The 13,423-nt window shown below is 42.4% G+C and overlaps 2 protein-coding genes and 1 long non-coding RNA gene across 13 annotated transcripts in view; 2 read left to right on the forward strand and 1 right to left on the reverse strand.

The window, feature by feature from the left end:
• Positions 1–2,826, forward strand: part of ITCH (itchy E3 ubiquitin protein ligase) — a 156,095-nt gene extending 153,269 nt beyond the window's left edge. For all 6 annotated transcript variants that reach the window (XM_063720616.1, XM_054542165.2, XM_024238866.3 and 3 more), the window contains one exon: positions 1–2,826. In XM_063720616.1, the coding sequence (XP_063576686.1) occupies positions 1–100 (100 nt within the window). In that variant the 3' untranslated portion in view covers positions 101–2,826.
• Positions 2,477–13,423, reverse strand: part of LOC129052213 (uncharacterized) — a 22,567-nt gene continuing 11,620 nt past the window's right edge. The window contains exon 4 of the long non-coding RNA XR_008517123.2: positions 2,477–9,466. This is a non-coding gene — a long non-coding RNA (uncharacterized LOC129052213). The remainder of the gene's footprint in view (positions 9,467–13,423) is intronic.
• Positions 8,640–13,423, forward strand: part of DYNLRB1 (dynein light chain roadblock-type 1) — a 24,268-nt gene continuing 19,484 nt past the window's right edge. For 2 of the 6 annotated variants that reach the window (XM_002830228.4, XM_063720621.1), the window contains exon 1: positions 8,640–8,768. In XM_002830228.4, coding sequence (XP_002830274.1) covers positions 8,766–8,768 — 3 coding nt within the window. In that variant the 5' untranslated portion in view covers positions 8,640–8,765. Of the gene's footprint in view, positions 9,184–13,423 lie in introns of all 6 variants that reach the window. The other 4 variants (XM_024238918.3, XM_063720619.1, XM_063720620.1 and 1 more) reach the window with 4 other exon arrangements.

Consider the following 13,423-nt stretch of genomic DNA (forward strand, 5'->3'; position numbering starts at 1 on the left):
TTTTAATCGCCTGGACCTGCCACCATACAAGAGCTATGAGCAATTGAAGGAAAAGCTGTTGTTTGCCATAGAAGAAACAGAAGGATTTGGACAAGAGTAACTTCTGAGAACTTGCACCATGAATGGGCAAGAACTTATTTGCAATGTTTGTCCTTCTCTGCCTGTTGCACATCTTGTAAAATTGGACTATGGCTCTTTAGAGAGTTATCTGAGTGTAAGTAAATTAATGTTCTCATTTAGATTTATCTCCCAGTGATTTCTACTCGGCGTTTCCAGAAATCAGGTCTGCAAATGACTAGTCAGAACCTTGCTTAACATGAGATTTTAACACAACAATGAAATTTGCCTTGTCTTATTCCACTAGTTTGTTCCTTTAACAACAATTTTGCATATGTGTCAAAAGTCTCACTTGGGAGTAGTTTTTTTTTTCTTTTAGAGATTCTGCAGATATGCAGGGAAGTCCTTTGGTAACTGCAATATACAAGATCTTCCTATTAAGCCTCTTGGTAAGGGGCATTTGTTAAAAGTGCAAGCTTAGCCCTGCTTATGGGGATGTGAGCAAAATTCTGGCTTGTGTTCTCCCTCTCATTTTAGTCTGACTTGACTATTGTTTTTCCTTTCTGGAGCATGAATCCATACATCATTCCTGGAAGTGATGCAAGACTCTTGCATCTCTACAAAGTAGTTTTGTCAATTTGAATTCAGGGAAAAGTTGGTCACAGCCTGCAAATGACTTCATTTTGAAGTTTGATTGTTTCAGTTGCCTGGCAAATACTACACTTTACAAACAATGTTAACACTGTGATTCCTTCATTGTTTTAAGAAGTTAACCTAGGGCCGGGCATGGTGGCTCATACCTGTAATCCTAGCACTCTGGGAGGCCGAGGCAGGAGGATCCCTTTAGCCCAGGAGTTCAAGACCAGCCTGGGCAACATGGGGAGACCCTGTCTTTTTTTTGAGCGGGGCGGCGGGTGGGGGGGGGGGAGATAAATAAATGAAAGGAAAAAAAACTTAGCCTAGAATTAGAATTAATTTAATTGAATTCATCTAAAGATGTCACTGGTGATTTTTATATGTTCCGCTATATAATTGATGCTTTATAATTTTATCATAATCCAACAACTTCAGTTATATTTAATTATTGTTAAGGAGTTTAAGACTAGAAAGACTAGAGTGCTTTCTAGTCCAAATAGAGGTCAGTGAAACAGCTTTTGACATCAGATTTTCATTTGAGAGGGAGAGCTGTGGTACTGGCTAAAAAGAAAGGAAGATAACATCCAGTAACCACAGGAATATATTCTCTGTGAATTAAAAGTCTTCAAAGTTATCATTTCTCTAACATATGTTGGAGTAGTCATTTCCATTCTTTACATTGTCATGAACTGGATTGATAACCCTCATCTGCAGTATTCTTTTCACCCCTAAAATTTTTAATAGGGTTTCCTTTTTTTCTCACGACTATTTAAGTTTAGATTGCTCCATTATTAACTGATTAATGCACTTTGAAGTTCTCTGGAATTAATTATTTTAACTTGGCCTAGTTTCAACTGTCAAGGTGGCTGTTATAAATTTGACTTCATTGGCAGTGGAATGAAGCCTAAGCCAGCTGAGTCCCTATCATAGCTGAACCCTGAGGACAGCCTCATAGCTCATGTATCAGGGGCTTTTGCCACATTTCAGAGGCATAGCATGAACAAGTAATATTAAGCCAAGAATAAGCAGCAGAACCCTGTTCCATATGGAAAAAAGAAAAACAATTTTTTGTCCCTAATGTTCTTCCTTTTTACATCCTGGAACAACAATAAAAACATTTTTTTAAACTTGTCTATCTGTACTCTAAGATACTGCCATCATAAAGCAGAGACTTATTTGAGTGAAAGGGTTGCCTCATCAAGAAACTTCAGTGTAAATGGGGAGACTAGGCTCTCCCAGTCCTATGGTTTTTTTATTTCATGTACCCCAGGAAATACTGTGTGGTTTCTAAAAGCCCTGGTTGTTAAAAGTAGGGACTCTGCCTTTTTGTTGGTAGGGGGAAAAACGCTATTGCTTTGTCTTACAGAGCGAATGTCTGCCAACTACCCGTTCATTATATAAGTCTGAACTTGGTAATAAACGGCTAATGAAGATTAAGCCCTCTATAAAGACTTCCTGTTGAGGTGAATTCTCATACTGAAATGTAGTTACCTACAATATTTACTAGAGATTTATGAAATTAAATTAAGAGATAATGTAAGAAAATAGATTTTTTTGGTTCTACATAATGCTTCATGATTCATTTAGGGACCTAGAAATATTGTGTGAAAATATATAAATATCACCCAAAAGGCTTTCTGCCCTATATTTTTAAAATACAGAATAGTTATATTTGAAGTAGCCCTGGCCCTAGTTCTATAGGGCTTGGCTATTTAATATTTTTATGGAAGAAGTGTTTAGTTCTGGAAAAGGTAAATGCTTGTATATATTTTTGCAGCCTGGGATCTCCCTACTCCATTTTTTCCTTTAATTTAAGTGGCCACATGTATATGTCTTCCCTGCTGTGTTAGGAAAATGGGGGCTGGATATCCCAAGAATCAGAGGTTATATAAAAATACTGCAAATAGACCGCAGACATAAATATCTACCAAATGCTATCTTAAATTTTGGTCCAAACTGAACATATGGAAATAGATTTATTGTAAGTATTTACTTAGAGCTTTTTCTTAAATCTGAACTAAAATGCTTTTAGAAGTCTTTTTCTTTGTAAGCATTGTAAATGCTAATAAATCCTGTTAATTTTTTTTTTGTTTTTACTGCATGTTACATTGAAATAAAAACAAAGTAAAATGAGCAATTGCCTTATTCTTCTGCTCTTTTGCAGGGGGTGGGGGTTGGGGAAGACAGCATTCCACAGCCTGGTCAGGAGGGAAGGACCTCACTTGTTTCATCAAATGGAGTGGTTTAAAACTGATCAAGCAGCTCATAATAATGAATTCCTGCTCTGTCTTTTATTATGTTATGTCAGAGTGCAGCAAAATCTCATTTCATAAGACTTACAATAACTCTATTTAAAATTCAGGTATTGTACTCAGGAGGCTGAGGTGGGAGGATCCCAGGAGTTCAAATCCAGCCTGGGCAACATAGCAAGACCCTCTCTCTTAAAAAAACAAAAAGACATATTCAGGTACTGATTTTTCATCAAGAGATTGACATACCAATGATCAGAAATTTTAGTGAATCTTGACTCAACTATACACAAAGTTCTCATCCTAAATAAACTATTTCAGTCAAGCCCACTCTACCACTTTTTACTTATCTGGTTAATAATCCGAAATGTTGTCGGGGTTGACTCACGGAATTAAATTTTTCCTCTATTTTTATATCCTTCCCTGTTGTGGATGTAACTTACCTTTCTAAACTCCTTTAGAGTTAACGACTTCTATTTAGTATTGTTGGTATCTCCAGCCCCCCTCCTTTTTTTGTTTTTCTTTTAGTTATTTACTTTGTATAATTTGCTTTCATTAACTAAAAACAGGGAATTGGCAGCACTGGATTGTATATTACTGTATTAAGAGTACCTTTGTTTTCTTGACCTGTTACTTTTAATACTCAGGTAATGCTACAAATATTACAGGGAGTCAAATGCTTTTATAAAGTTCCTTCAGGGGTTGCCTCACTTGCGTTTTCCTACAGGATGTAAGACTGTTTATAATTAAACTTTTTTGGTCCTTCATTTGCATGCTTTTCTGTCAGTCTTGGGTAAGGAGGGGTCTCTTTCCTCACTCCCCAGCCCCACCTTCTGAGAAGACTTATATGTGACCAGGTCACATAGATTTCTGCCTCTCTGCTTTAAGTGGCAAGTTACAGCCCGTCTGGATTGTGGTATTGTTCCCAGACCAAATCGAGGGTCGGGCTGCTTATTCTTGCAGCCCAGTAATGAGGTGCAGATGAACTGAGAAAGGAGGGAGTTTATTTCTGTAACCAGGTATGGGGAGAAAGCCTGGAAATGATCCCAAGACCAACTCAAAACTACAAAGTTTTCCAGAGCTTATTTACATTATAAGCTATATGTCTACATGTGAGTGTACATTCATTTAAAGACATAAGTGATTGACTTTTTTAATCTATAAATAAGATCTGAGTCCTGAAGACCTTCCTCTGGAGCCTCAGTAAATTTACTTAATCTAAATGGGTCCAGGTGCTGGGGTGATTACCCTTATCTTGTTTCCTGCTAAATCATGGAGGTTTGGGGACTTCCTTCAGACCCCCCAGTAAACTTGTTTGTGGAGGCCTTCAGACCCCCTCAATAAGTTCCTTCAGACCCCCAATAAAACTTGTTTAATCCTAAATGGGTCCTGTTAAGAATTCCTTTGTTACCTTGTCATGCTTCAAGGCCCAGAAAAGGCCTGGGCAAAACCCATGGTGGGCTTTTGTTACATTCCAGCCTTTGTATAATGGCCCTGACTCTTTCAGCTTTTAATATTTAACTTAACCACTCAGTTAGTGCTGAAACAGTTGTTATGGAGGCCTGCGTTATTGAGATCTGGCCCGCCATGCTACGGGTAGAAAAAAACTAGAAAGAGCTGTTGCAGATGAGACTGGATTTGGTGCTCATGTTGAAGATGAAGATACCTGCAGGGGCCATCAACCAACATAAAGGCCTCCATATAAATTGCTTTTCTGAGACAACTAAAAGACCAGGACCACAGGCATGAGTGCTGAGTAGAGAACCACCAACTAGCTAGCTGTCAAGACTGTTAACAAGACTGTTCTCAACAAGTTGACCTGGTTACCAGCTTCGGTAGACATTTTTCTTATTACGAAGCTCAGGTGATTATGCTCTCATTTAAAACAGAACCAGTGGAGAGAGACTAAGGGAAGAGGAATTTTTTAATACAGCTGATCTAACATGGACTAGAGGACAAAAACTGCAGGCCCCTCCCAGGTCCTGAGTAGTTAGTAGACCCTATCCTGTTTATTCTGTCCAATGGAAGCTGCTAGAATGCTCTAGTTTCATTGTGGCTTAGAATAAGGGGAAAAATATGCCCCACTAAGTAAGGGTCAATGGTCAGTAAGTAATTGTTCTTACTGGCCATTGGCTCTTATCCAAAACCCCACAAAGCATCAGACTGGGACTCAGCTGTGACTGACTGGCTGTTCCCTGGACTTTTTAAGTGTCTGTCTCACATTATGTAACTCCAGTACAGGAGCTGCTGTCTCTCCCAGCCCATTTCAGTTGTCAGTTCTTCCATGTTCGTAGGACTCCTTTGTGATCAGGATATCTGGAGTGAGGAGCCAGGGGAATCTTCCTGGTTGGCAAAGAAAAGAGGGCCTTAAACATAAATCCCAGAAGGACACTGTTGATCCCTTATGCACAGGGGTCTGTTAATAAGCAAAGAACGGCTATGGACAAGAGGATTTCCTCAAAGCACCCCACAGGGAAGGACCTTGAGAATTTGTAGTCATACTTGAAAGATCACTAAAAACAGCCCTCCTGTTATTCTTCTAATTCAGACCTGTTCTTCTATTTGTCTTCCATATCATAGCAACCAGTACCACACCCATATTCATTTAATACCAAAACAACTGTCAACATTTATCACTATGTGCAGGACACTGGTAGATATGCTATGTGCAGTGTCACTTAGTCTTCCTGTTATTGGAAATGATTATCTCTGTTTTACAAGAAAATAGAGGCTCAAAATGATTGAATCATGTCCACAACTATTAAGTAGAAAGAGTACAGGTTGGAATCCAGGATGGTTTGACTCTAAAGTATGCATACTTTACCATTTTTGTTGTACTGCTACTTACCACAACACTGGGAGTCTAATGTGACCAATTTTGCCATTCCATTTAATTAGTCTCCAAATCCTATCTATCCCCAAAACTTTTTTTTTTTTTTTTGAGATGGAGTCTTGCTCTGTCACCCAGGCTGGAGTGCAGTGGCGTGATCTCGGCTCACTGCAACCTCCGCCTCCCGGGTTCAAGTAATTCTGCCTCAGCCTCCCTAGTAGTTGGGATTACAGGCGCCCACCACCAATGCACGGCTAATTTTTGTATTTTTAGTAGAGACGGGGTTTCACCATGTTGGCCAGGCTGGTCTTGAACTCCTGACCTCGGGTGATCCACCCGCCTTGGCCTCCCAACTGTTTGGATTACAGGCATGAGCCACCGCGCCGGCCCCAAAACTTCTTAAAATCCCTTCTCTCAGAGCTGACAACATTGCCACAGCCCACGTGCTTCCTCCCTAATCTGGCTGACCATAACAGCATCCTGTCTTCATTTTTCCATCCTCCTCAGTATATCTTCTGTGCTACCTCAGGATTATCTGTGGAAGACCTGTCTCATGCCTCCTCTACCTAAAATTTTACAGTGGTTTCTCCATTACCGCAGAATAAAACTTTTTTTTTCTTTTTTTTTGAGACGGAGTCTCCTTCTGTCGCCCAGGCTGGAGTGCAGTGGCGCGATCTCGGCTTATTGCAACCTCCGCCTCCTGGGTTCACGCGATTCTCCTGCCTCAGCCTCCCGAGTAGCTGGGATTACAGACGCACACCACCACGCCCAGCTAATTTTTTGTGTATTTTTAGTAGAGACGGGGTTTCACTATGTTGGCCAGACTGGTCTCGAACTCTGACCTCGTGATCCGCACGCCTCGGCCTCCCAAAGTGCCGAGATTACAGGTGTGAGCTACTGCGCCGGGCCAAAACTCTTGAAGTTTGTAAGCCTGCCACTCCGGGACATTCTTGGTCCTATTCCAGCTCCTCCTTCATTCTCATTTTGGCTCCTGTCACATGAACTATTGGCCATTCTCTTTTTTGCTTCTGGGATTGTAATCTTTTAAAGTCCTTTCACTCCTCTCAGTCTGGTTCTCCATGGGCAAGACAGTGGTGATTCTTCCAGTGCTTATCTTCCAGGATGTTTTAGGGTCCAGTCTCTGCAGCACTTCTTCCCCTTGCTAAATGCTTTCCTAATGTTTCCAGCATTCAATAGAAATTCCTTTGGATCCAGTCCTTTTAAAAATTTATTTTGAAATAATTTTACATTTACAGAGCTGTTGCAAAAAATGGTTAAGAGTTCCTGCACAGTCTTCACCCAGCTTTCTCCAATGTTATGATCCCCCATAACCATGCTAGAATTACCAAAACTAATAAATTAACACTGGTAAAAATCACACTAAACTACAGCCCTTACTCAGATTTCACCAATTTTCCCACCAATGTTATTTTTCTTTCTCCTTACTCCTCTAATCTGTGACAATTCCGCATTCATTCCTTGCTTTCATGACTTTGAGATTTTGGGGGGAGGGGTACAGGTATCTTGTAGAACATCCTTCACACTGGATTTAGTGAAGTTTTCTCATGGTTTAAGGCTGGGAGTTTTTGTGGAAAATGACTCGGAGGTGATGTGCCCTCAACGCATTTTTATCGGGGCACACGGCATCAATATCTCCCCTTTCCAGTAACCTTTGATCTGGTTAAGGTGGTGTCTGCTAGGTCTCTTCGCAGTAAAGTCAGTCCTCTTAACATGCAGACACTCCTGGAAGGAGAACCAAATCCTTCCTCACTGAAGAGCAGCTACTGTGGAATGAAACTTTGGAGTTAGATCATCGTTGAATCCAGCAAGCTACAGCGCCTGGGAGAAACAGCATTTATAAAGTGTCCAGGTTACCGATACTTCCCTGAAGCTACCGGAGATAACGTATGTGCGTGTTCAGCACAGTAATGTGGCACAGGGTTCACTAAACGGCAGCATGTTTTAACAGAAGTTATTTCCTACTAGAGGACCCAGAAAAGTTTGCGGCCTGCGAGAACAGGACAACATAGGGCTCTGGGAAGAGTCCCCCTTTTAGAGGTGAGAACAAGATAGAACACACAAATGTGAAGTGGCTTCTACTAGGTAACGCGAGGCGGGGCTGAGCTCGGATTCTAAAGACTCCCAGGCCAGCCCTAACCAATTCATCTCCGAGCTTGCACGGCATCTTACCCGGAGACTCCAGAGGTACCTGACTTCAGCCCCACCCCAGGCCTGCCCGATCCCGAAGCGCATTTTGGCCCTGGTCCTCTCTCTGCCTCAGTCTGGGCGCAAAGGGGGTCTCAGCAACCGTCCCACTTGCCTTCATACCCTCCCACCACGCTCCACCCAGGGACTCCAGAACCAGCTTAGACCTCCATTGAGAGCTGAAAGCCTCTTCCGATACCGAGAACCAGCATGGTTTTTGTTTTGTTTTGTTTTGTTTTAGTCAAGGTCTCTTGCTCTGTCGCCCAGGCTGGAGTGCAGTGGCGCAATCTCGGCTCACTGCAGCCTCGAACTCCTGGTCAGGCGATCCTCCCACCTCAGCCTCTGGAGTAGCTGGAACTACAGGAGCGCGCCACCACGCCCGGCTAATTTTGTTTATTTTTTAGTAGAGAAGGGGTCTCTCCATGTTGCCCAGGCTGGTCTCGAACTCTTGGGCTCAAGCAATCCTTCCGACTTGGCCTCCCAAAGTGCTGGAATTACAGGCGTAAGCCACCGCGTCCAGCCAGAACCAGCATCTTTTCTGCACGGCTGGAATTGGGCATTTTCCACAGCTTAGCGCACCGCTCCTTAGCTTTTCGCTTTGCCACAGTGGAAGGCAGATTTTTCCAAGAATCCTGGCGGAGCCAAGATCGGCTCGCCCGCCCCCGCCTCACGCTGGCTCCTGATAGGCAGCTAGAGCTGTCCGTTTTGACAGAAACCTGTGCGCAGGCGCAGAAAGGCACAGGACTGGGCTAAGTGTTCGCTACGCGGGGCTACCGGATCGGTCGGAAATGGTGAGCGTGCGCCGGGGGCTTGTGGCTGGCGGCCGCCCACCACCCCACGCCAGGCCTTCAGTCCTCCGAGGATGAGGGTATCTCAGAACTCCGGACAGGGAATCGGTGGTGGCTGGGCGTGGCCGGCCCCGTGCCTCAGCCGACTTGAGGGTGGAACTCGGCGGCGGAGGCCTCTAGAGCCTGACCGAGGCGGGGCCGCCGGATCCCGCTGCCCATTGACCGGAAGCAGGAGCCCAGCCTCGGCCAGGAAGAGATGATGGGCAAGGGGTGGGCAGCGGCCCTGCAGCCTAGAGTTTTGGGGCCTTGGTGCGCGATGGCAACCTTGCTAACGTTTCCCGGGAGCTCAGTTTGTGGCAGGCTCTGCCAGGCACTTTATGTATCTTGTATTTCCTTCGCCTCCTCCCAGCTCGGTGAGGTAGATAAAATCTTTAGTTCCATTTTGTTATACATGTCTGTTATTCAGCGCCCCGAGAAGCCAAGTGCTTTGCCCCAGGAAATAGTGGAGATGGATTTGAACCCTAGAAACTTGACGGCCGCCACTCTGTCGGCGTGGTTCTTTCTAGCCGCTGGGACTGGGTGCCAGAGTCAGGAACGGGCGGGGTCTGCTCTTGGGGATCCCAAAGCCTTCTTTCTATCTTGCTTGCTGCAGTTGTGGGCTCTCTACGCCATTAAAGGTTTTGTGTTTGTAATCCTCACACCTTGGGCAAAATTTGAAAAAAAAAGTTTTAAGTTTTAAGCCATGTGAATATATTACTTTTTCAAAAATCTTATATAGAAATCTAGAGCTTACAAGAAAAAAATTGAAAAAAGAAACCGTGTCATCACCTAGAGGCAACTACTTACAGTAGTCATATGACTTCTAGTCTTTTTTGCTTGTTTTTGGTTTATACAGTTTAGCCCCTATTGAATGTGCAATTGTGGGTTCTGTGTTTTTCATTATTACACCACAATATCTCCACATCATTACAAACATGTAATAATGCTTCAAATATGTATAACTTCATTTTTCACATCACTTCTTAAGCTGTAAAAAAAATCGATATATAATAGTTGTACACATTTATGTTGTAGATACACATGTAATATTTTGATACATGCATATGATGTGTAATGATCAAATCAGGCTATATTTATTATAGAATATCCATCACCTTAAACATTCATTATTTCTTTTTTTTTTTTTTTTTTTTTTGAGATGGAGTGTCTCTCTGTCGCTCAGGCTGGAGTGCAGTGGCACCATCTTAGCTCACTGCCACCTCCGCCTCCCAGGTTCAAGTGATTCTCCCGCCTCAGCCTCCCGAGTAGCTGGGACTACAGGTGCCCACCACCACGCCCAACTAATTTTTTGTATTTTTAGTAGAGACGGGGTTTCACCGTGTTAGCCAGGATGGTCTCGATCTCTGACCTCGTGATCCCCCTGCCTCAGCCTCCCAAAGTGCTGGGATTACAGGCGTGATCCACCACGCCCGGCCCACATTTTCATTATCCATTTACCTATCGATGGACGCTAATTCCATAACTTAGCTATTGTGAATAGTGCTGCAATATGAACGTGAGGATGTAGGGATGCCTTTGATGTACTAATTTCCTTTCCTTTGAATAAATACCCAGTAGTGGTATTGCTGATTTATGGTAGGTTTTTTTTTCGTTTTTGTTGTTGTTTTTGTTTTGTTTTGTTTTGTTTTTTCGATGCCTTTGTCGAAAATCAGTTGGCTGTAAATAAGTGGATTTATTTCTGGGTCCTCTATGCTATTCCATTGGTCTGTGTGTCTGTGTTTTATACCAATACCATGCTCTTTTGGTTACTATACCTTTCTGGTATATTTTGAAATCAGGTAGTGTGATATCTCAAGCTTTGTTCTTTTTCTCCAGGCTTCTTTTGGCTTTTCTGAGTCTTTTATGGTTCCATACGAATTTTAGGGTTGTTTACAGGTATACTTGCACACAGTAAAAAAATAAATGATGTAAAAGGATCTAAGTGAAAAATAAAATTCCCATTCTCCTAACCCCCAGTCTCAGTCTCTCCTCCTTTAGAAACAACCATTGTTTGTTTCTTTTTTTTTTGCAACCTTGACCCTTCTGGGCTCAAGTGATCCTCCTGCCTTAATTCCCCAAGTATCTGGGACTACTGGTGCACGCCACCACACCCTGCTAATTTTTTTGTATTTTTTTTGTAGAATTGGGGTTTTGCCATGTTGCCCAGGCTGGTCTTGAACTCCTGGGCTCAAGTGATTCACCCACGTTGGCCTCCCAAAGTGTTAGGATTACAGGCGTGAGCCACCACACCCAGCTGTTAGTTTCTTATACATCTATACAAGCACTTATATGGCCCCTCTTTTTGTTACTTAAACTGTAGCTTGCTTGAACCTGTATTATGCTACTCCGTGGTTATACTCATAAAAGCAATACAAATTTAGATGCATAGTTTAACTTTTTTTTTTTTTTCTTTTGAAACAGTGTCTTGCCCTTTCGCCTAGGCTGGAGTGCAGTGGTGTGATCTGAGCTCACTGCAACCTCCGCCTCCCAGGTTCAAGCGATTCTCCTGCCTCAGCCTCCAGAGTAGCTGGGACTACAGGCGCATGCTACCATGCCTGGCTAATTTTTCTATTTTTAGTAGAGACAGGGTTTTTTTTCTACTTTTAGTAGAGACAGGGTTCACCATGTTGACCAGGCTGGTCTCAAACTCATGACCTCAGGTGATCCACCCACCTCAGCCTCCAAAAGTGCTGGGATTACAGGCGTAAACCACCACGTATGTTAACAATTTGAAGCAGTACCAGAGGATATAATATAGAAAGTTTATGTGGTCCCCATCTTACTACCCCGTGGTAACTTCTGTTGGCAGTTGGGTGTGTTTCCTTCCAGATGTGTTTGGTGCATAAGCACATTTATGTATAAGCTGTTTATTAGATGAAACTGGAATATATATATATATATATTTATATATGTTAAGTTTATTTTAAGGCTGAAGTGGAGAGATCGCCTGAGCCCAGGAGGTCAAGGCTACAGTGAGCCGTGATTGCACCACTGCACTCCACCCTGGGTGAGAAAAAAATAAGAGAAAACAGAAGTTGACTTTAAGATATATGTGTATATATCTTATTCTGCAACTTGTTCTGTTCACTTAAAAATATCACACATTTTTCTGTGTTATTATATGCAGGTCCACTTCATTCTTTTTAAAGTCTGTATAGTATCCTAGTCCCATATGTACATTTAGGTGGTGTATAGTTTTTTTATTCCAGACACTGCTGCAGTAACTGTTCTTGTCTTTTTTGCACTCATGCTAGTGGTTATGTAGGATAGATTTCTACAAGTGGCACTTTTGGCTTGCATATTTTACATTTTACATGGAAACTGACCTTTAGAATAATGGTATAAAAATCATCTATAATTGGCCGGACACAATGGCTGACACCTATAATCCCAGCACTTTGGGAGGCCAAGGTGGACAGATCACTTGAGGTCAGGAGTTGGAGACCAGCCTGGGCAGCATGGTGAAACTCTGTCTCTACTAAAAATACGAAAAGTAGCCGGAAGCCGTGCATCTGTAATTCCAGCTGCTCAGGAGGCTGAGGCACTAGAATCACTTGAACCCAGGAGGCGGGGGTTGCAGTGATCCGAGACCAGGCCAATGCACTCCAGCTTGGGCAACAGAGCAAGACTCTGTCTCAAAATAAATAAATAAAATTAAAATTAAAAAATAATCACATATAATTCTCCTCATCCAGTTTCACTCTGCCACATAACTATTTTCATCTTTGTATGTTCTCCTTCCTCTTTTGTTCACATATGCATATTTTCCAAGATATGCATGCTGGGTTTTAGGGGGATTTTTTTCTTTTTTTGTTGTTTTAATATCCAAAATCGTTTAACCTTGTTGTCATATCATCTTTGTGATTAACTACTTAGCGACTACATAATACTCGGTGAAATAGTTGTACCATAATTGGCCAAATATCTTACCTGTGTACATTTGGGTTGCTCCCATTTCTTTTTGGTTTGTTTGTTTTAGAGATGGAGTCTCACTCTGTTGCCCATACTGGAGTTCAGTGGCTCAATCTCAGTTCACTGCAACCTCTGCCTCACAGGTTCAAGTGATTTTCCTGCCTCAGCCTCCTGAGTAGCTGGGATTAACAGGTGTGCACCATCACGCCCAGCTAATTTTTGTATTTTTTAGTAGAAACAGGGTTTTGCCATGTTAGCCAGGCTGGTCTCAAACTCCTGACCTCAGGTGATCTGCCTGCCTCAGCCTCCCAAAGTGCCAGTATTACAGGCATGAGCCACCATACCCAGCTGCTTCCATTTCTTAATTAGTAGAAATAGTGCTGTGATGATGCTTCTGTGAATGTCTGGTTTCGTTTCGTTTTGTTTTAACTTACTTATTAGATTATTTCCTCAGGATAGAATTCTTAGGAAAATAATTTCTGAGGCGGAGAGACCAATGCTTTTATGGTTCTTGCAATATATTGTCCTGTAGCTTTGTCAAGATTGTATTGCCCTTGCACCTGCCAGTTTTGTAATAGCAATGCCAGCATTTAAAAATAAACCTCAGCATTGCTATAATTTTTCATTTCTTTCTTTTTTTTGAAATGGAATCTCACTCTGTTGCCCAGGCTGGAGTTCAGTGGCACGATCTCAGCTCACTACAATCT

Source organism: Pongo abelii, chromosome 21, assembly GCF_028885655.2.
Source record: "Pongo abelii isolate AG06213 chromosome 21, NHGRI_mPonAbe1-v2.0_pri, whole genome shotgun sequence".
Taxonomy (NCBI): domain Eukaryota; kingdom Metazoa; phylum Chordata; class Mammalia; order Primates; family Hominidae; genus Pongo; species Pongo abelii.